Source organism: Mesocricetus auratus, unplaced genomic scaffold (genome assembly GCF_017639785.1).
Source record: "Mesocricetus auratus isolate SY011 unplaced genomic scaffold, BCM_Maur_2.0 Super-Scaffold_100013, whole genome shotgun sequence".
Classification (NCBI taxonomy): Eukaryota; Metazoa; Chordata; class Mammalia; order Rodentia; family Cricetidae; genus Mesocricetus; species Mesocricetus auratus.
In genome coordinates, this window is record NW_024429196.1 from 39741882 (window position 1) to 39765072 (window position 23191).

The 23191-nt window shown below is 42.7% G+C and overlaps 1 protein-coding gene across 2 annotated transcripts in view; it reads left to right on the forward strand.

The window, feature by feature from the left end:
- Positions 1–19906, forward strand: part of Gli3 (GLI family zinc finger 3) — a 256145-nt gene extending 236239 nt beyond the window's left edge. For both annotated transcript variants that reach the window (XM_013114613.3, XM_040755627.1), the window contains 5 exons: positions 4141–4290; positions 5570–5734; positions 10346–10636; positions 13661–13988; positions 14465–19906. In XM_013114613.3, the coding sequence (XP_012970067.1) occupies positions 4141–4290; positions 5570–5734; positions 10346–10636; positions 13661–13988; positions 14465–16782 (3252 nt within the window). In that variant the 3' untranslated portion in view covers positions 16783–19906. The remainder of the gene's footprint in view (positions 1–4140; positions 4291–5569; positions 5735–10345; positions 10637–13660; positions 13989–14464) is intronic.
- The last annotated feature ends 3285 nt before the right edge of the window (positions 19907–23191 follow it).

A 23191-nucleotide genomic window follows, 5' to 3' on the forward strand; every position in this document is an offset into this window, starting at 1 on the left:
ACTTTTAATTATCCAACACAAATCCTCCTTTCCCATACAGGTTAACAACACACTCACTTTGGCATGCCCCTCTGATTAAGCTTGAACTTTTTATTGTTCCCAGCAACTGTACTCTTGCGCTTGCTGCTGGGTCTCCCTGCTTAGACACAAATGTCTCGGTGCTATTATATGCAGATTCTTAACTTTTGACCACTCTCAGTACCTAGTATGTCCAGCTTAGACCCATTCCAGAGCTGTCCTCCCTGTCACTGTCATTATACTTCACCCACTGTTGGCATCTTTTATAACTGTTCAGAGTAGCTCCAGTTATTTTATCCTGAATGTTCTCTATGGTGGTAGTTATGCAAGGACTGTGTTTTTTGGGTGCAGCCCAAACCATATTGCTGGAGACATGAAGAAGTATGCTGCTGCTGCTGTGTGTGTGTGTGTGTGTGTGTGTGAGAGAGAGAGAGAGAGAGAGAGAGAGAGAGAGAGAGAGAGAGAGAGAGAGAGAGAGAGAGAGCCCTAGTAAGCTAACCCATGCCTGAGCAGTGTCCCTTTAACCCATGGGAAGCCTGTGTCTTCTTACCATGCCAAGCAGCAGGGCCCGGAGCCTGCCAGGGATGCCTGACAAATTCTGTGTCCTTCACCAGCATCCTCAAAGGCACCAAGGTCTAGCCTTCAGTGAGTGCTTGTCTGCCGCTTGTCTGATATAGTCTTCCCCCTTTCTCCACTCTCAGCCTGACCTGCACACCCAATGGGGCTTCATTCAGCTTTCAGGTTCTGTTTTCAATGCAGTTTCATTTGAACTGACCCTTGATCCCTGATGTGCCGCACTGATCTCGGACCCCTGTTATGTGTTTTTATGAAACCCATTATTTCTCTTCATAATGCTTATCACAACTGTAATTATACAGTAATTTAAGTTATTATCTGTTTTCCTCCAGGAGACTGTAATTTCCTTAGGGCAGGAATTATGTCTGCCTCACTCCCCATCTCTGGGCCTTGTGCAAAAGGGTTACTGCACACCACCCTGAAGGCATGAGAGGAGAGAACTATTGCCATCATTGTATCCCTTTGCTTCCCCAGGGAAAGAGTGGAAGTGTCTGGATGCGTTTGAATGTTTTTTTTTTAATTTTAAGAGTAATTTTATAGTAACAAAATATTTACATTAAACACCAGGTGAAGCAGAGTTGTGTTAAGATAAACAAGTGTTCAGGACAGTATCTTTTGCTGGTAATATTTCCTCTGTGCATCGATCAGATCAGCTCACCAAACACTGTGTAAACTGCCAAGCACTAGGACAGTCTGGATGAGTACATGAAACTAGGAGGCCCTTCTGCACAAGTTGTAATCTTTCCTTTTTCTCTCTTTGCATTTCATCCTCCTCCCTCCATTTCTTTTATTCCTTCTTCTCATGTTCCCCATCTTCTTTCCATGTCCAATAACTGGAGAAAGCTGAAGCAATAGCCGTTTTGTGGTCCTATGTGCATGTCTATTTTTTCTCTCTCACAGAAAGTTGCATGTGCAGACTTTATCTCAAAAGTCCTTTGGGTCACACCTAGGACTATCCTTGGCAGTTTGCAGGCTACTGTGACGGACTCAGACGATACAGTGCAGGATTGCATTTCCTGTGATTCACATCCTTATGGATTGTGTGCACAACTGTAATGCCTGAGATACTGCTTCCTAGGACAGCTGCTTTGTGATAGGAAGCCCTGGTCTTCTGTGCACTGTCCCACGTGATAAGATTGTCTCAGCGTATGCTGTCACATGCTGCTCACTGCAGTCCACCAGGCATTCTGACTCTGGCTTAAGGAGAGAAGGGCAATGAGTTCTTTTCTCTGCCTTCATCCAGATCTACATCTAGAAACAATACAGAAAACTATCTTTTTTTCATGCAAATTCTCTGTCCTCAGGCAATCAGCTATCTAGAAGAATAATCAAGAAGGCACATTCTGGTGGCAGAAAATTACCATTAGATCTCTGAGCTAGATCATTCAGAGGCACATATCAAATGCTGTCACTACTAGACCAGAACTCAAGAGAACTTTAATTTGTGGATGAATTCTAAGAGATGCATATCTATGTATTTGCAAATGTGTATCTGGTAGCCTTAAAATAAGACAATATAGCTTTGCCAGAAAACAAAAACAGGATAAAGACGTCTCTGATAGTCTAGAAGTGGACATTTCAATAGTGTACTAAACTTACTAAAGGACCCAATTGATTTTGGTGTTGAGCAAAGGTCTCACTGTGTCATCCAGTCTAGTTTTCTATTGGCAATGTTCCCCACTTGGGCTCCCAGGTCCTGGCATTGCCAGCATGTGCCACTGACACTACAAGCATGCCCACTGTTGTTGTGTATGGAGAGCTCCTTTGCACCTCCCAGATATTGCTGTGGGTTTTTCATGTCTCCTGTTGGAAGGCACTTCATATATTCTTCTAAAGACATAGATTAAAACTGACCCTAAAGACTTGAATTGATGAAGAATTGGGAGAAATTTACCTTCATTTAAAAAAATTGACTGGACCCCCTTTGCTCATCACTCGTCCCTCTCTGCAACTGGATTCCAGGAATCTAGCTCAGTGTTTAGCTGTGGGTGTCTGCTTCTGTTTCCATCAGCTACTGGATGAAGGCTCTAGAATGGTATATAAGGTAGTCATCAGTTTCATGATTGGAGGAGGGCATTTAAGGTAGCCTCTCCACTATTACACAAATAGACTTTGGGAGCCCACTCAACATAGAAGGATACTCTCTCAGCCTAGACACACAGGGGAGGGTCTAGGCCCCTCCAAATAATATGACAGACTTTGAAGATTCCCCATGGAAGAGCTCACTCTCCCTGGGGAGCAGAAAGGGGATGGAGTAGGGGGTCGGTGTGGGGCAGGGGAGGAAGGGAGGGAGAGGGAACTGGGATTGACATGTAAAACAAGCTTGTTTCTAATTTAAATTCCAAAAAATTGACTGTGGGTGGATTGGTTCCATTTACTTGGAAGAACTTTTTCATCCTTTTACCCTAAGGTGGGTGGTTCTCAACCTGTGGGTTGTGACCCCTTTAAGGTCAAATGACTCTTTTACAGGGGTCAACTAAGACTATAGGAATATACAGATATTTATATTTTGATCCATAACAATAGCAAAATTACAGTTATTAAATAGCAACGGAAGTATTTCATGGTTAGGAGAGGATCACCACAACACAAGGAACTGTATTAAAGAGTCAGAGTACTAAGAAGGTTGAGAAGCACTAGCTTAGTGGTTAAGAGCACTTGCTGCCTTAGAGAGGACCTGGATTCTTTGGTTCCCAGCAACCGTGGTGGCTCACAGTCATTCATAACTCCTGGAGATCTGATCCCCTCTCTGATCTTCACAGATATCAGACACCCACACAGTGCACACACGGAGCAAGTGAAACATCATGAATATAGTAATCTGAGAAAAAAACCTCACACTATTAAATAGAATTATAAAGCTGAACAGAAACAATGGCTGAGAAACAACAAGACATTGGATGACCACCATAGGTGGTCTTCCTTAGCACCCCTGTGGTTATTGTTCAAGAAGAGACTGTTCTCAGTCGGAACCAAAGCTGCATTTTCTTAGGCCTTGTTATGGAGTACTGGGTGCATCTGTGTTCCTGTGCACAACCCCACCCGCCCATTCAGACACAGAGGAGTGAGAAAACACCTATAGTCCTATGCTAAAGAGAACAGAGAACACAGAGCAGCCCACCCTGTTTTACACACATTCTTTGCACAACTCAGATCTAACCCATGCTCTTCAGATTTCAGTCTCAAGTCATTTTTCTGGATGTCAAGCCTACACCAATAGTGTCACCCTTATTTGCTATACAGTCATCATCAGTAAATCTATCTTAGAAATGTATCTATTAAATTTTGTTTTGTTTTTTGAGACAAGGTTTCTCTGTGTAACTTTGGAGGCTGTCCTGGCACTTACTCTGTAGACCAGGCTGGCCTCGAACTCACAGAGATCCCCTGCCTCTGCCTCCGGAGTGCTGGGATTAAAGGTGTGTTAACTGTGATGTAGTGAAGATATTCAATTGTCTTCAAGGCTTAAAATTTGAACTTTTTTTCACTTCCTTTTGTTGCTTTGAGAAATGTCTAATACATTTTTATTTCTCTTTTCCTCAACCCCAGCATATCAATAATGACCACATTCATGGAGAAAAGAAGGAATTTGTGTGTCGCTGGCTTGATTGCTCAAGAGAGCAGAAACCCTTCAAAGCTCAGTACATGTTGGTAGTGCACATGAGAAGACATACTGGCGAGAAGCCTCACAAATGTACAGTGAGTACACACCTGGGCAGCCTCAGTGTCCCCTCACACAGGCGAGCGTGACACTTCACTCTGTAGGTCTTTCCTAGCGTGCTCAAGGGTTGTGCATGTTAATGACCCAGGGTCGTGAAAGGGTGGTTGGGCAGTAGGGAGGAGAGATGGTGTGCTGTCGGGAAAGTGCCGTAAAGTTGAGCTTTAGACTGGACATCTCTGCATAGTGCAAGCCCGTGGAAGATGGCCGGCTCGGGATGCTCATGGCGTCTGTGTCTGCCCTATCTCCACAGTTCAGCACGCTGCAGGATAAAACACGAAGCTGATGTGGTTTTCCGTTTAATTTTATTATTTGTGTATTAGTGGTCAAAGGACAGTTTTGTGGAGTTGATCTATCTCTCCTTGCTCTTTTGTACAGGTTACAGTTATGAAACTCGGGTTGCACTGTGACCCATGTTACAGTTTCTAAGTTGATCTTTCTTTATCAAGAACAAAATTCAAAATGTTAGGTTTGGGATGTAGCTCATGGAAGAGCACTTAGCTACTATTTACAAAGCTCTACATGGTAACAATATTCCAATTAAAAACCCCATTTATAGCATTTGAGTGCACCACACAGGTGCACTAAAACATAAATGAGCTTGTTGTCTGTCTCCACTATCTCAAAATGTGCACGTATATATTCTGAAATTTAAGAAAACTCCAGCTACTTCTTGTCCCAAGGCTTTTGGGTGAGGCATACTCAGCCGCTCTTGGCTGTGATTACTCCTCCCTCTTTGCTCAGTCTTCATGGCTTCATGGGGGAGTGTAATGTAGCCTCTGGAGTGCGCTGCGGCTGCAGGGAGCCTGCACTTTTGTCTCAGGAGGTGCTCTGAGCACTGCACAGCCCTGGTCCTTTACATTTTAAAGGACCTTTACAAACATGATCAAATTCCATGGCTTTGTATAGACACAAAGCCATATTAATGAACTTTGTGCTGCATCTCAAATCAGTGGGAATTGGAGGAGATCAATGAGCAGATAATGAAATTCATTGTCCACATTGAGCTGTCTATTAAAAAAATAGGAAAGGGGGAAAAGCCTTCAGGAGTTTTACAGGCTCTGACAAAGCTTTGTCTTCAACGGCCCCAAGCCACATCTGAATCCCAATAAATGCAGAGTTTAGTGGAGTTTTTGTTCTACGGTTTTGAAAAGCTGCTGACCCTTGAAAGGTCAAGTTTTTATCCACTTGGAGAGGGGGTTAAGCACAAGCTGCAGCTGCTATTGTGTGGAGTGGTCCACATTTACCTGTTGTCCTCAGTTTGAAGGTTGCACAAAAGCCTACTCGAGACTAGAAAACCTGAAAACGCACTTGAGATCTCACACTGGAGAGAAGCCATACGTCTGTGAGCATGAGGGCTGCAACAAGGCTTTCTCCAATGCTTCAGATCGGGCCAAGCACCAAAACAGAACACATTCCAATGAGGTAAGCCCCCTCCAAGGATCCAATGCTACAGGCAGAAACAATGAGCCTTCTTGTGGAATATACATGGTAAAGTAGGTGTGTTCTGTTTTACTTTCCCTGGCCTGTTCTCACTATGAGTGGTCTCTGACCGTGTAAGGGAAGGCTTGGGGCCTCAAGGATGGACCCTGTTTGGAGTGTAATACAGATGAAGAGGGAATTTTATAAAACCCTTTCTGAACTTGGTTTCCTATTGCTTGGAACTGCCACCTACTGGCCAGACAGCATTTAGCTTGGAGTTCAGCCTGCCTGCTCTGCCAGAATAGCCTGGATACACACAATGTAGGACCCTGTACTGACTAAAGAGACCCAGAGCCACCACACTGGCAGGTGACAGCTCACTGCTGAAAGCATACCCTCTTAGTTTGCTTTCTTGGAGACAGAGGTATCATCACATGCATCGTTAAATTGTTTCCATGGAGCGAACAGCTTAAATAAAGTTTATAGACATTCTAGATTCCAGAGGATCATGGAAGATAGTCTTAGAATGCCAGCTAATACTTAAGTCAGTTATTTAGGATACAGTGAGTGAAGCCTCATCGTAGTACTTGATTTATGTTGTATTGCTATTATTTTTAGGTAATTATCCCCAGATTACTGATAAGTGTAAAAATGAAAATAGTTCCAGATTTGTTTTAGCTGCAAATGTATAACTTCTCCTTGGAGGTGTAGTGGGAATACTGGCTCCTGTAAACTGTCCCTTAAACAAATATGAATAACAAAGCTCCCCTCATTTGGGATAGAAATGAGAAAGCTAACAGCACACAGTGTAGGCCTGCAAAATGTGTCTTCGGTTGACTTGAAATGTTGGAAAAGAAGTTTACATGTGTGAGACTCTTGAGTGGCTGTTACCACCTCATCAGATAGAGACCAATCTCACTTGACCTCACCAGATAGAGACTAGTCTCACTTGACCTCATCAGATAGAGACCAGTCTCACCTACAGCCTTGTGGTTTCTAAACCAAGTTAGCCACATTGCTCAGAAGCTACTTGGCTTTAAGTGGGGGAAGACAGTCCTGGTGAGAGAGTAAAACAGCTTTTCATGAGATCATCTACACAGTCGAAATGTGTATTCAGATCTGGTCACACTCAAGGCTCACTCTTGCATGTCCACAGACACCAGCTCTTTCCAAATCTCATGGTGTGATAAAGATATATAGGTGATTTTGAATCTATTACTAACCTGAGAGACATTTTTGGGGTGTGGTTTTTCTGTTGAAAATGTTTTTTTTTCTGGGAGCTGGAGAAAGGGTTCAATAATTAAGAGAACTGAGTGTGCTTACAGAGTTTTGATCCCCAGCACCCACATGGCTGCTCACAGCTGTCTGTAACTCCAGTTCCAGGGGGATCTGACACTTCTTCTAGCTTCTGTGGTCACTATGTGCAAATGGTGCATGGACATACATATACAATAATATAAGATTCAATTTTTTAAAGGAATGCCTTGGTAGACATTTTTTAATGTTTTTTTCCCTGTGTTTAATAGCTACCATGTCATTTGATGCTCTTATTTTGAACATTTTAGGGAGTCTAGAATGGACAAATCCATGGAGATAAAATAGATTAGTATCTGCCACCAGCTGCAAGCTGAGTCAATAGGAAACTGCTGATTTTGGAGTGTTAAAATGTTCTAGAATTATTGTACAACATGAAAAATGTCCTAAGTGTGGCTGAGTCATGCAGGTTGTTTTTTGTCAACCCTAATTTCAGTTCAGTTTGAAAACCTTCGCTTGGAATTTAATTAGCATAGTAATTAAATTTGCTATATCTCCTATGCAAAAGTTGAAGAAGGCATTCGTGTAGGCCAAGTCTCCTGTTACAGAAAAATCTGGTCAGTGAGTATATTCAGACAGGGATGCGCAAATATCTTTTATGAACTTAAAACGTGTGCATGTCTGCTTGCTTCAGGTATGGTCTAATTATTTATTGAGTAAGTTTTTTGTATGGGTAACGCACAGTTATAAGCACATTACATATCCATGAATTGGGAGTTAAACCCAGATTTTTATAACTGACATTTAATTATCACAACCAAAACAGAAGCCTTCATTTGTCTGTGTCTTTAGGATTCACACTTTATACTGTAAATAATTGCATGGTATGATTTTTCCTACCAGAAAATAAGACTTCTTATACAAAATATAAAGGATTTTTATGGCTACACATCTTTGTGCAAAAGGAATCTTGTATATAATAGGACACATTTGATGTTTGGTGAAAACAAATTTTTCTGGGACAGTGGCTCAACTCTAGAATCCCAATCCTATAATCCCAGCACCTGGAAGACTGAGGCAGGAGACCCATGAATTCACAGCTAGTGTGGGCCATAGAGAAGGAACATTGTGTGTGTGTGTGTGTGTGTGTGTGTGTGTGTGTGTGTGTGTGTGTGTGCGTGTGTGTGCGCACGCGCGCCCACATGTGTGCATACATTCTATAGTCAGAAGAAAATGCATTGGCAGCTTTCCAACAGTACCTAGTATACAAGTCAAAATGGTAACGATCATGATAGAAGTTAAACCCCCAGGACATGAAAAGCAAACCACTCAGCAAGTCTACTATTTGTCATGGCCTGTCATTGCATTTTATTGCTATCACATAATTTTAAGGTCAAACTCTACAGTTGTATTTATGTGTTTCTTTTTAAAACATAAACTTCCAGAATCTGTGTTCTTGTAGATTTTTGTAGGTGATTAGTGTTCATGTTCACATACACCGGTACATGGTTACAGGTGTGCTGATGTGTGCCATTGGTCTTTAAAATGCTAGTTCTGATGAGCTTCTCTGTGGGCGTTGCACATCAGTTTTGTCCTCATTTCTAGACTAATCTTAATATTCACATGCATGTGTATATAGGAAGAGTGGCTCTTTGGTATGTTCTGTGCCTCTCTCCCTGTGCCCACGTATCTGCCTCATGCACTCTGCTAATGGAACAGCCTGTCCCATTGGTACCCTGAATAAGCACGAGGTTGATGTACAAACACCTAAAGGTAATGGCACAAACTGTCAGAATCATTCTTCTGTCCCTAATGCATGGAATCCTGTACTTTCATTTCATCATGTATATGCGGCAAATCACAGAGCTCCTGAGTAGATGTAATTTATAGTTAATGGGAATCAATTCCACCCAACTGAATCTTACATTTGAAGGTGAAGTCTCTCAGGATAATGTTCGAAATCTTCATGTCTCTGTATTACAAAATTTCAGCATTTTAGGTTGCACTCAGTCTGGTCTTGGACTTTTAGTGGGGGGAAAAAAGCGTCTTTCAGACGTGCATTCTACAAGACAGGGTGTTTAGCAAGGATCAGAAATACATTATTTTAATAATGCTTCTTATGGTAATTTCTTATATGCTAGCATAACTTCTGGTACACAGAAATGGAAGTACATGGTACCTTTATGGCATTCAGCAACAGATTATGCCCAGAACCCTTACACACATGAGAACCAGAGAGTGTACGATCTCCTCAATAAAATGCTGCAATATAACCTCTCCTACCTTACATTACAATGTAAATGATGTGCAAATAGTTGTTCTGTTTTTAGGGAATAGCAACAAGAAAATGTATCTGTCCATGGTCACTACAAGGATAAGCTTTTCACACTACAGGTGTGAATTTCGTGTTTTTGATCTGAAGTCAGTTGAGTTTGTGTACACGGAGCCCTTGAACAGGCAGGGTTGACTTTAGTCATACAAACATCTCATAGCTGTATTATTTTGGAAGTCAAGGAAACAAAATCACCGTTCTGGCATTGGTTAAGAGGGGGGTGGAGTTCTGTGATCTATATGAATATTTAATTATAAACATTCCTATGCTTAAAACTTTATCAGGCAATATGGTCACTGACTCAGGTAGAAGGTAAAATTAGCATGTAGTTCTGTCATGTGTAGACCTGGAAAGTCAGAACAAAGCAGACTGGGAGTCCTGGTTTTCTGTAAACCATTCACTAGCCCTGAGAAATGTATGGAAAGGGTGTATGGACAGTCTACAATGAAACTATAACTTTAAAGACAGAGATTTTAAGCCTTGAACACCAAACAGTTGTAATGCTATGCAAAGGAGCGCATTTTAGTGAAATGATGTGAGAATAGCTCTGGGCAGTTTGATTTTATTTCTTATTATTATAATACCCGTATACAAATAGCACATTTGCCCAGCAAAGAATTAATAGATCTTAGAACCAAAATAAGATTAAAAAAATTTTCACCCAAACTGTCTCCTGCAAGATGTATAAAATGGTCCTGATATCATCTTCCTGCAATCCTCCCTCCATTATCCTCATCAACAGATGGAGAGTCATGATATTTCCACTCACAGCATAAATGCTTCCAACAATGTAAAGTCAGTTTATACACGTCTACCACTTTCTGGGCTCCCTACAGTAATACCCTATTAAGCTAGATTCTATGGACACTGAGAAATGTCCAAATAGCCCTTCTAAGTCATTAGACCTGAACAGTATCTGAATGATGTAGAAGTATTTTTGAAAGAATTAGAATTGTAATGAACAACTGCTAAGTCATAATCACTTTCATAACCATCCATCAACGATTCATTTTTGTGGTATTTGATAGAAACCGTATGTATGCAAAATCCCTGGCTGCACCAAACGTTACACAGACCCCAGTTCTCTCCGGAAACATGTGAAGACTGTGCATGGTCCTGAGGCTCATGTCACCAAGAAGCAGCGTGGGGACATGCACCCTCGGCCTCCGCCCCCAAGGGATTCTGGCAGCCACTCACAGTCCAGGTCCCCCAGCAGGCCGACTCAGGGAGCCTTTGCTGAACAGAAGGAGTTGAGCAACACTACCTCAAAGCGGGAAGAATGCCTCCAGGTGAAGACAGTCAAGGCTGAGAAGCCCATGGTATGTCATTCACTCTCCTATTCTCCCAGAGCTGACCAGGCTCATTGAGAAAAGACCCAACTGAGCATGTCAGGAGACAACATGGCCTCCTTTTCATTGCATCTGGACACTCCTATTTGAGTGTCACGGGCCCAGCAATTGAGACTGCTCACTTGAAGTTAGAAAATAACTTTGCTTAGAAAATAACTTTGTTCAGAAGGAGTTTCTAAGATTCCTACCTGACTTTTTAAAACTGATCTAGGGCCATGCTACTTGTGGCAGACAGACATGGCTGTCAGTCTCTTCAAAGTAGCTACTCTGTAGGAAATCATTCCTTGAGCCTTTCTGTAAATACGCTTTCTGTCTTCCTTGCCCTGGTGACCCCAGGGTGAATAAGCTGAAGTCCATATTCTTTGGGGGCGTGCTTACAGTTCAGTGGAATACACAGATGGAAAAACAAATACAATTCAGACGATGAGGCTTAACCATAAGTCTGTGAAAAGCCTTCTAGAGAAGGAGAATTGGCAATGGGCTCTGAGGGCAGAGGCCATGAGGATAGAGTTCAGCATTCAGGCCAGGGAGAGCAGTGGGTCCTGGGAAGGGGAAGGAGAGGGGAGCTACGAGTTGTGGGATTTGCCAGAGCAAAGGGAGATGAGGGCAAGTGCAAGATTAGTGGGTGACAGTGTTAACAGCCCTAGTGTTAAGTATTGCAGTGCAGGTTACGGACAGTGGAGACAGTCTGCACATGCCCAAAACCATGACACCTCCCATTGCTAAGTAATTATTTGTAGCAGCTTATTTCTAAATGACTTAATATGTGAATATTTATCAACAAATTAAATTACAAAGATTGTACTCAAGGAGATGAAAACTGAACCATATATTTACAGGTGAGAAAATAGAAGTTCTACGAAATGATCACATTTCCACAATAGATGCTGTGTGTACATGTACACATTTAAATGCCAGATGCCTTTGTAGACATTGATTAATGATCATTATGTTACATTTCTAATATTATTTCTTTTGAAACATGTCTTTAATTTGGTCATCATGCTGTAAATTAAATTCTTTCTTCTTTTTTCTTATTAATGCAACACCTCTTCTGTCTATTGCTCCCAAATGTCTTGTTCTCACTTCCTAAGGACAGTGGGTAATAAGGTGAGGGAATTTTGGCTTCTCTATTCTTTTTTTTTTTTCATTTTAACATGCAAGCTTTCTTCCCATTCCATCTTTCTTTGGTTCTTATGACTTGTGATATCTTTGGTGAACATTACTCAACTCTGTGCCTTGCACATACACAGCATGTGAAAAATGGAAATTTAGATGATGAAACTCATTGTTACTTTTTCCTAGGTCTTCATAATAAGTCACACTGGGCCAACCAAGTAGTTGTTCTCAAATTCTATTTAATTGCTGTCCTGACTAGCATAAATTCAAGTGTGGGACTAGACATGTACTGTTAACTTTGAAGAAGACCTAGATAAATTTGTTAGCAACTTTACCTGAGTGCATATATAAGTAGCCACATGCCTTTTCCCGTGCTCTGTGGTAGTGTGTGAGCATAGTCCTGTACACAGATCCATGTACATATGTCCTGATTGTTCTGTCAAAGAATGAAAGTTACCCAAAGCCGTAAAAACTCCTAGTACCTCCGGTTGAGCTGGTACCTCAAGAGTTTGCTGAGACAAAGTAATTAAGCAAGAATTTACATACAATCAGATTTACATATCTTCTTTAGCTCTACATGGTTGCCCAGGGTGAAGTCACTGTATCATGTGGCACTTGCTAAGAAAATATGTGTTTACTTTAGATTGATATACCGTGAAAATAATAAATAACGTTGAAAGGATTCCCAGAGATTTACCTCTATGAATACCTTCTTAGAAGCATTGTATATCCATCCACCTGAGAATAACTGGGTAACTCTTTTACTTTCTGTTAGTTGCTCCAGTTTTTATAGGAAGCCTGGAGAGAGTACTGCAAGAGCACAGATTAGCCATCCTGGGAGTCTAAACATTGTGATTTTCAGTGGTCACTAAACTTCTCTGAAGATCACTTTTCTTGTTCTTACAAAGATGTGACTTCGTCATTTGGTACCCTTGCAACTTTCCATATGTGAGAACTGTCCTGTGTGGTACAGTTCTGTTCTCATGGGGCTTCCCAGACCCTGAGATGATTAGGCTTTTCACCTACTAACTATCCCAGAAGCCTTGGTGTGGACAAAGTAGTACTTTCTCTGATTGAGACTAGTCAATAAGATTATGTTTCCATTAATTACAAAATTTTCTTTCAGTGTCCACTTGGTTAGGATTTGGAGGACACACTAAGAGAGGAACAGTAAAATCAATATAGGAACCCGGGCCACTATCCATTGCAGCCTTTCTTCCCTTCTCAATGTGACAGAAGCAAAGTGATTGATGCTGTACCTATTATAGCTGCCTTGACCCATACCCTGTTGAAGGTCTATAACACCAGGAAAGGATAGGATAATTTGGGAACCAGGTCTGAAGAGCCTATAGGGAGCCTTGTTGAAAAGTTATAATATGTCCTATGGAGCATCCCCCATATGTATGTTGTAACCTAGCAAAATCAACCTAGTTGGAGCAATAATTACTAAATCCTCCTGACCTCATCTTTAACTTTACCAGATCTTTACTTAGGTGTTCTCTGGGATTTACATTAATTTCCAATAGCAACCCTTAACAATTGATCCCATTATATACATAAAGAAGCTGCTGAGATGAATGGTTAAGAAATTTGGAGACAGAATTGAACACACTTGGAACAGGACCCCATGACTGATAACTCTGATCACACCACATCTAGCATCTTCTACCATCTGTCACCTCTGCTTGTGCATCAGCCTGGTGGGCCATTATCATTTTGGCCCAGAGACTACTTCATCCACCAGCACATGGTTTTTCTTCTCATTTAACCTGCTGAAAACATGAAGGTGTTGACTTGCATGAGCAGTCATTTTGACTTAACTTCTCTTTACCCTTCCTCATATCATGTTGTTCCTTTTTTCTTCACCCCCAATAGACATCTCAGCCAAGCCCTGGTGGTCAGTCTTCATGCAGCAGCCAACAGTCCCCCATCAGCAACTATTCCAACAGTGGGCTCGAGCTTCCTCTGAATGATGGAGGTAGTGTAGCAGACCTCAGTGCCATCGATGAAACCCCAATCATGGACTCGACCATTTCCACGGCAACCACAGCCCTTGCTTTGCAAGCCAGGAGAAACCCGGCAGGGACCAAATGGATGGAGCATATCAAACTTGAAAGGCTAAAACAAGTGAATGGAATGTTTCCAAGACTGAACCCTATTCTACCCTCCAAAGCCCCTGCGGTGTCTCCTCTTATAGGAAATGGTAAGTTCCACCTTAGACCACATGTCGGTCTGCTCTCGATACTTCTTTTCCTTTAAGAGTGGCCAGAACATGCCAAGAAGACCTGGCTTGGTTTTATATTTATTAGTTTCTCCACAGATCCTAGACTTAACGCTTATATCTATCTGTGTTGATATTGAACCATTTACATTGATTTTCTGAGTGGTCCATATTTTGGAAATAATAACAGAATAATATTGGATCTAAAAATGTGCAGGACTCGGCTTTTGATGGAGAAATTACAACTGTTCCAAATCCAGCAGGACAAGAAAAACCTCAGCAATAGGTGCATTTGCGATTAGTGCCTAACTTGACTTCCCAAAACATAAAACCAAGAAAATTTTATCTGTTTGCCCAAGCTAGTTGAATGCTTGGAGGAAATGCTTATTGGCAGCTGACTTAAAGCATTCTTAACTTTACATCTCTCTTTCTCTCCTCCCTCTGTGCCTTCCCTCCAGGCACACAGTCCAATAACAACTATAGTTCAGGCGGGCCCGGGACCATCCTCCCGAGCAGAAGTGACCTGTCTGGTGTTGACTTCACCGTGCTGAACACGCTCAACAGGAGGGACAGCAGCACCAGCACCATCAGCTCTGCCTACCTGAGTAGCCGCAGATCCTCGGGCATCTCCCCCTGCTTTTCCAGCCGCAGGTCCAGTGAGGCGTCCCAGGCTGAAGGACGACCCCAGAATGTGAGTGTGGCTGATTCCTACGACCCTATCTCCACAGATGCCTCACGGAGGTCCAGCGAGGCCAGCCAGGGCGATGGGCTGCCCAGTCTGCTCAGCCTCACCCCTGTGCAGCAGTACCGCCTCAAGGCCAAGTACGCTGCTGCCACTGGTGGTCCACCGCCTACACCCCTGCCACACATGGAAAAGTTGAGCCTGAAGACCAGGATGGCCTTGCTTGGGGAGGGTAGGGACTCGGGGGTGACCCTGCCTCCAGTTCATCCTCCTCGGAGGTGCAGTGATGGAGGAGGCCAGGCATACAACCGGCGTCACCTGCTGCCTCATGATGCACTAGCAAACAGTGTGAGGAGAGCCAGCGACCCTGTGAGGACAGTCTCCGAGAACATGTCACTTCCCAGGGTTCAACGCTTCAGCAGCCTCAACAGCTTCAATCCTCCAAGTTTGCCTCCGTCGGTGGAAAAGCGTAGCTTAGTGTTGCAAAATTATACCCGACCAGAGAGCAGCCAGCAGCCCCGATACTTCCAAGCGTCTCCTTGTCCTCCCAGCATCACAGAAAATGTTGCCCTGGAGGCCCTGACCATGGATGCTGATGCCAACTTGAATGATGAAGATTTCCTGCCAGATGATGTAGTACAGTATTTAAATTCCCAGAACCAAACAGGGTATGGACAATTACAGAGGGCCATCTCTGAAGACAGCAAAGTAGCCCATGGGCCAGAGGACTTGGACCTACCAGGGCTGCCAGACAGTCATGTTGGCCAGCAGTACCCGGCTATGGAGCAGCCCTGCCCTGAGGGTAGCAAAACTGATTTGCCTATCCAGTGGAACGAAGTCAGTTCTGGAAGCTCTGACCTGTCATCCTCCAAGCTGAAATGTGGTCAGCGCCCTACCATACAGCAGGCTCGAGCCTTTGGCTTATACAACAATATGGTGGTGCACCCACAGAATTCATGGAAGGTTGGGACTGGTCCAGCTGGGGGATATCAGACCCTCGGGGAGAATGGCAGTACCTACAGTGGCCCAGAGCACTTTGTCATTCACAGTGGGGATGGCCCTGGCTCAAATGGAAATGCTTTCCATGAACAGCCCTATAAGACCCAGCAGTATGGGAGCCAGCTCAACAGGCAGCCACTGACTTCCAGTGTACTAGATAATGCCTGTGGTGCTGGAATTCAAGGGTCCAAGCTGAAAGGCAACGCCTTGCAAGAGAATGGGGGTTTGCTAGATTTTGGTCTGTCCACGGCACCAAATGAATTAACTGGCAACTCAGTGAATGGCATACAAACCCAAGATCAAATGGGACAGGGATACATTGCTCATCAGCTACTCAGCGGCAGCATGCAACACCAGGGGGCCAGCCGCCCTGGTCAACAGATACTAGGGCAGGTTGGTGCTACCTCACATATCAACATCTATCAAGGGACAGAAAGCTGCCTGCCAGGGACTCAGGACAACAGCAACCAACCAGCGAGCGTGGCAATTGTCCGGGGCTACCAGCCCTGTGCCAGCTATGGGGGCAGTAGGCGTCAGGCAATGCCAAGGGGCAGCCTCACTCTGCAGCAAGGACAGCTCAGCGATGTGAGTCAGACGAGCAGGGTGAACAGCATCAAGATGGAGGCACAAGGGCAGTCCCAGCAGCTCTGCTCTAATGTGGAGAATTACTCTGGTCAGTTCTATGGCCAAACCGTGGGCTTCAGTCAGCAAGACAGGAAAGCCGGTTCCTTTTCCCTTTCAGATGCCAGCTGCCTGCTCCAAGGGAATGGCACTGAAAACTCTGAGTTACTTTCCCCAGGTGCTAACCAAGTGACAAGCACAGTTGACAGCTTTGAGAGTCATGACCTAGAAGGTGTGCAGATTGATTTTGACGCCATAATAGACGATGGGGACCATACCAGCCTGATGTCCGGGGCCTTGAGCCCAAGTATCATTCAGAACCTTTCCCACAGCTCCTCCCGTCTCACCACACCGCGGGCACCCCTCCCATTCCCGCCCCTGCCCATGAGCACCACCAACATGGCTATCGGGGATATGAGTTCTTTGCTGACCTCCCTTGCAGAAGAAAGCAAGTTCCTTGCAGTTATGCAGTAGGCAAGGAGGACCACAAGTAGAGGTAAAACTTTAGGACTTGAAAGATTGAATTGACTCTGTTTGGACTTTTTCCCCCCTAAGTTCTGTATGTATTTTAGCAATCTCATCTCACTTGACTGGGATGTGTCTCAAGTATATTCCTTTTATGGAAAAGGACTCTGAAAAACCCTAAGGTATTCTAGGGGAGAAACTGTCTTCCATTTCAGTTTTGAATCAGTATTGTGACATTCAAATCACCCTCTTGTGTTAACCTGTAAGCCTGCCCTCTTTTTGAGTGAACCAATGTAAATGTGTGATGTGCATGTTCTTTCTTTTAGAAGGGAAGTCATCAAATTAAAAGATTTGGCCTGCTTCTCTGCTATCCCAGAAACTAGGAATTCATGTTCCTGTGACCAAGGGGTTACAGGTCCACCTTTTAAACTTTTTCTTTACAATACTTACTCAGTGATGTGTGTGTGTGTGTGTGTGTGTGTTTTCCCACACTGAGTACAAGAATCGAACGAATGGTGGGTTTGAAGATTGTGGGGGCACTATAGTTAGTATAAATAGCAGGTTTTTATGTGTTCCCCACCTTGATTCAATTCAGGGCATACTTTTAACAGCTACACAAAAGTGAAAATTTGGAGATCCTACAAATGAAATGGTTTGTATTGCATTCAGAGATTTTTAGGGGGTTAAATTCTATAAGTATGCATCCTGTGCGTGCATACGTCTATGTGGTCAGTTCGCAGTCACCTCCTTCCCCTGAACCTTTATAAACATTCATCGTTATTTCAGACTGCCGGGAGAGAGTGGACGAGTGGCAGATGTTCAGACAGTCACTCTTTTAGCTCTTTGTAAGAAGTTAGACCAATTGGGTAAAATTAGTTTGAGAACTGTTTTGCGGACTTGCTATAATTGATTATTGGTCCCACCTCTTTCCTGATTATCATAGATAACTAAGAATTGATTAAATGTAGCTCTAAGTAGGTATTTAAGCAACCCACTATTGGATGTATCATTATCATTTATTAATTTCACTATCACAAGGGAATATGTCTACTCTAAGTGCCCTATTCTAAGAGACGTGTAAAACTTAATTGTAAAAGGCAAAATTCACATACATTGACATTGGAAATAAATTGCTTTAACCATTTTTAGCATTGGAGAGCATGAAAGATGATATTTAGTAGCCATATGGATTCTAAACACCATTAGTCCTTAATATGGACTAGTCCTTTTGCTTTGAATTAATTTTAAAGATCTACACAGTGCAGCCACTCCTCACTTGCAATTGACACACAAAACCATACTATGTGTGCAGAGTACATGGCTTATCCAGCATATTACTGTAAAACTATGTAAATGATTAAAATAAAATGCTTACCCATCAGCCCCCAACACTGGATTTCCCCCCAAGTGATTCTTGACACAGTTGTGTGGTTTTTCCTCTTAGATCCTTTCGTGAAAAATAGGAGTAGAAAAATGAAAACCAAGTAAGTGTTAGTTAGTAGCAAGAATGTTACAACCAGCCAGTTTTACTCATGCCTATTTTCTCTCAGATTTCAACAGGGAGAAAACTTTGCCATTCAGGACTTTGTGGTTAAGCTAGCCAGTTTGCTTCCTGTTAGATGTCCCTAGGACCAGTAGACCAGTTTACAAGCCACACCCTGCAGCCCTCTCCCAGGGGACTTCCTGTAAATCAAAGGACCGTAAGCAAAAGAGAACTGCTGGCCTGGGTTCAGGTGTGTAAAGCAGGTCCCCTCTGTTCTTCTAGCAGGCCACTTTCCCATCACTGATGGAATCCCTGAATTTCACTTCTCACAACTTTCTGGGCTGGGTCTTACCTGGCTTGCCCTTGGGTTTTACCTGGCTTGCCTTATTATTTGGCCCAACCCCTTTATTACTTTTAGTTTAAAAAGGAGGGGAGGCTCAGGCTTGCTCAGCAAGAAGAGTGAGCCTGGTTCCGGGTCATACCCTTTTCTCCTCCAGCCGAGTCTTTCTAGGAGTCAAGTCTCTAGTGTCATGATTTTCCAAACTGACTGTCCCTTCTAGGGGGAGGCAGAGCAAAGAACCAGACTGCTGCCACCTTACCTTCTGGCTTTGCTGCATTCATTTCTTCTTTCTCATTCTTGCTTTTCAAGCTGTTGCCTTTAGATTTGTGGAACCAGTTTTTCCACGCAATAGCCGACTTTTCTCAATATGAAAATTCCAGAAGGATACAGGTTTTAAAAAAAATGGATGGTGGAAAGTATTCTGTCACAAGATTTCAGTGATCTGTCATCATAGTCCAGTGCAAGAAAGGTCATTTGGTCGCTAAAACTCTCCTATGGGATGAGATCTCTGCAGGCATGACATTTTCTGTCAAAACCCACTCAGCCTGCAACCCCTTTCTCTTCTTTGGATGTTGCATTTAGGAGAAACACCTTTAATGCTAATGTCACCTTTGCTTTTTAGTTAAAGTACAGGCCCATACATGGTACTCTTGTTTAGTATCTGTGTTAAATGGTTTTTGTTTTTCATGCCTTTTTCTAAAGAATTAAATTACTCACTTTCCTGCTTCTCATATGTTGGCTTGTTGTGAGCCCTGGGTTTTGATTCTTGCAATGTATGTGCCTTATTTTATGTTTCTCTTGTCAATGAGAAGGACCAGTTGTCGTCCAGTCAGCACTCCAAGGCTGCATGTCCAGACAGTGTTACCAAGAAGCGAGCCCACGACTGTAGCGGTCTGAGCTGTCGTGTGACTGATTTCCTGTGTTGTTTGAAGCTGATAGGAGGATGTTCTCCTCTGACAAGTCACCCTTGTATATCCTGCAAATGTGTAAGATAAACTATGTTCCTTTTCTCCACCTTTTTTTAGATTTTTAAAGAAGAAAATGTGTAATCCTTTTTAAAGAACAACACATGTAAATACATTCAAGTATTGTAGGTGTAGAGTTGGTATGTGATGGCCTTGGGCCTTCCTCGGTAAAGCCTGTGGCTGCTCAGTGCTCATAGGCCACAGGAATGGCAGCCCAGACACATGAACTCTGCCTTGGCTTTCAGAACCACTTAGTCCTTTTGTAACAAAGAAAAAAAATCAACAAAAATAAATAAATAAATAAAAACGTTTCTTACGGTGTCAATAAAAAACTTTGTACTGAAATGTTTTACTGGATTCTTTTTGTTTTCTTCCACTTAACCCCTATAGGAGTAAAAGAATACTTTACCTGGAAAAATCCCCTACCTATAGTTGAATCCAGACTGGACATACAAATTATATTAGTTACAGTTCTCTAGAGTCAAAGATCTTATACAGTGTGTGTGTGTGTGTGAGAGAGAGAGAGAGAGAGAGAGAGAGAAAGATTGATAATTATTGGTATGTCTTACAGGCTGTGGTCTAGTTAATCCAATGGTGACTACCTATGATCAGAAGGTTAAAGAACCCAGTAGGCTAGATGTCTCATCTGGTCTTCAGTATGCTCCAGAACCCCAAAGAAGTAGCTCTAATGCCAGTGAAGAAATGGACTTGATAGCATGAGCAAGAGCTGGCAAAGAGACAGCTTCCTTCTTCCATGCCCTTTATATAGGCTGCAAGAGAAGGTATGGACCGGATTAAAGGTGGATATTCCCACCTCAAAAAATATGAATTAAAGGATCCAGATTAGAAATGTGTCTTCCCACTTCAAATAATTTAATTTAAAAATTCCTCACAGGTATGCCCAGTCATTTGCGTATTCATTAATTCCAGATGTAGTCAAGTTGACCACTAAGAAGAACCATTACATAAGTTAAATTTACTGCCTTCAGTCACTCTATGAAGATGAAAATGCTAGCGCATTCATTGGCAGTGTGAGATGTGCCGTGCCCGTTGCGTATCCTGTGTCTGAGAATGTGCGGAGGGTGTCGGGATTGATGACAGTCTGTGGTGCAAAGAAAGCTTCAAGAAGGCTTCCAGAAAACTTCAAGAAGCCCCTCAAGAAAGCTTCCCTTTATTCTTAACCTGGCTGGTTATATGCCCCTGACACCAGGGTGTCAGGAAGAGGCCGTTAGTCATTGGAAAAGGTCAAGGTCAGGGTATTCCTGTGGGTGAGCCCTTATCAGGAACTTATTGTCCGGTAAACATTTCTTAGGGCACTGTATTGTTTTTAGTAAACATGTTTTTAGTAAACATGTCTTCTCTGCAGTCAGTTACAGCTGTCTGCTCCCAGGCTGATGGGGAAGTGGGACTCTGGCCAAGGTCTGTTGTTCCCACAAGATGTATACTTCACATACACAGGGCTGTAGAAAACATGCTAATGGCCCTTGTGTTTCTTACTCTTACTGCTTTGTCAACTCTGAGGAAGGGTGATAGGGTTTCACAGCCAAGAACTTGTCTCCCTTTTTTATACTATCCTTTTACCTAGAGATACACTAGTGTAAATGGACAGTCTGGCATGGTAAAGATTAACTTTATTCCCCACAGATTTTTCTTTAATTTCTATTTTATTCTGTGTTCATGGGTGTTCTGTCTGCATATATGTCTACACGATGTGCGTGTCTGGAACCCACAGAGGTCAGAAGAGGGCATCAGATCCCCTGGAACTGGAGTTGCTACCATGTGGGTGCTGAGAATCAAACCCCAGTTCTCTGGAAGAACAGCCTGTGCTGTTAACCATTGAGCCATCTCTCCAGCCCTGGGGGCTTTTAATGACTAGCTTCAGTCAGAAATGTATTTGTCTCCTTTGCTTTTTAGCCAATTTGCAGTAGTACTCTATACATTACCATCACAGATCTCTATTCCACTTTGTAAGTAACAGCACATCTTGGAAGCCACTGTTGCTGGGAAATGTGAGGATGTTGGGTGGGTATCCCAAACCACAGGACCAGAGCACCCCTTAAAGCAAGGGCATACAGGGACTTCGACATGCCTTTCTGATTCCTAAGGGAAAAATCCATTGCCCAAAATGCTTTGCTTTCATGAGTAGATGTCTCACAAAAGGTGTCCAAAGGAATTCAAGAAAAAATAAGAAAGCATGAATTTATACTCTGTTCATATATAAATTACCAGCTCAAAAATATGTGTCTCATACAGCATGCCAGAATAAAAGTGAAATGCTTCTGGTGAAAAAGGTTGAAAGGCAGGGTTATAAAAGAAGTACATCTTCTGTGTTAGAGCAACAGAACTGGGATGTGTGTGTGTGTCTGTGTGTGTGTGTGTAAGGTTTTTATAGAGTGGTTCACAGTTTGTGGTCTGGCTAGTCTAACAATAATGGCTGTCTCCCGAAAGGACAAGAATCCAATACTTACTCCATCTACAAGGCCGCATGTTTAAACTTGTTCTTGGTCTGCACTGGTATCCTAAATTGTAATCCCAATGAAGGAATGGCTGAGCAACAGGATAAATAAACTTCTCAGTGAAAGTGAAGGCAAGCAGGCAAAAAGCAAAAGCATGTCAGTTTATGTGGGCTGCCACTAGGAGTGACCCAGATTTCCTACTTCAAGAGATCTGGTCAAGAAAATTCCTCACAGGTGTACCCAGCTACTTGGGTTTTAATATATTCAAATTGTAGTTAAGCTGACAACTAAGATTAGCTATCACATTTCCCAAATGCCATTTTAATCCCAGAGGGCAGCATTGGGGATGGCTCACTGTTTTCCGTTGAAAATGTCTCCTGTGACCTAATTGCTTAATAAAATTCCAAATAATTTTATGTATGAGGATCAATGAATTAAACAACTGGATGTAAGGTAAACTATACAAAATACATTATCTTTTAATCACATGTATGTTTTCTTTTTTTTTCCGAGAAAGGGTTTCTCTGTGGTTTTGGAGGCTGTCCTGGAACTAGCTCTTGTAGACCAGGCTGGTCTCGAACTCACAGTGCTGGGATTAAAGGTGTGTGCCACCACTGCCCGGCACATGTATGTTTTCATTGAAAATAAATTTTTCTCATAGAATATATACTGACAATGGTTTTCCCACCCCAATTTCCCTCCCCACCAGCCCACTCATCCAACTCTGTGCCCTTTCTAATACAACAAACAGGCAAGCAAACAAAAAAAAAATCAAATCAGAATAAAAAATTAAAAATGAAAACAACACATAGCACAAGCACAAAAATAAATAAAAGCAGCTAATGTGGTAGTGGGGTAGTGCACTCCTTTAACCATAGGAGGCAGAGACAGAAGCACATCACTACATTCAAGGCCACCGTTGGTCTACAGAGTTCCAGGACAGCCAGGGCTACACAGAGAAACCCTGTCTCAAATAAATAAACAAACAAATAAATAATTAAATCAAACAAAACCTGTAAAAGCAAAGTCAGAAGTCATATTATACAAACAGAAGGCTAGTAAGACATGTATTTGGTTTTCCTCTGACCCACAGCTTACCTAGTGTCAGGTGGTCACTGAAGCAGAACTGGGTATAGGTTTCACCGTGGAAAATGAGCCTTAAATGCGATCATAA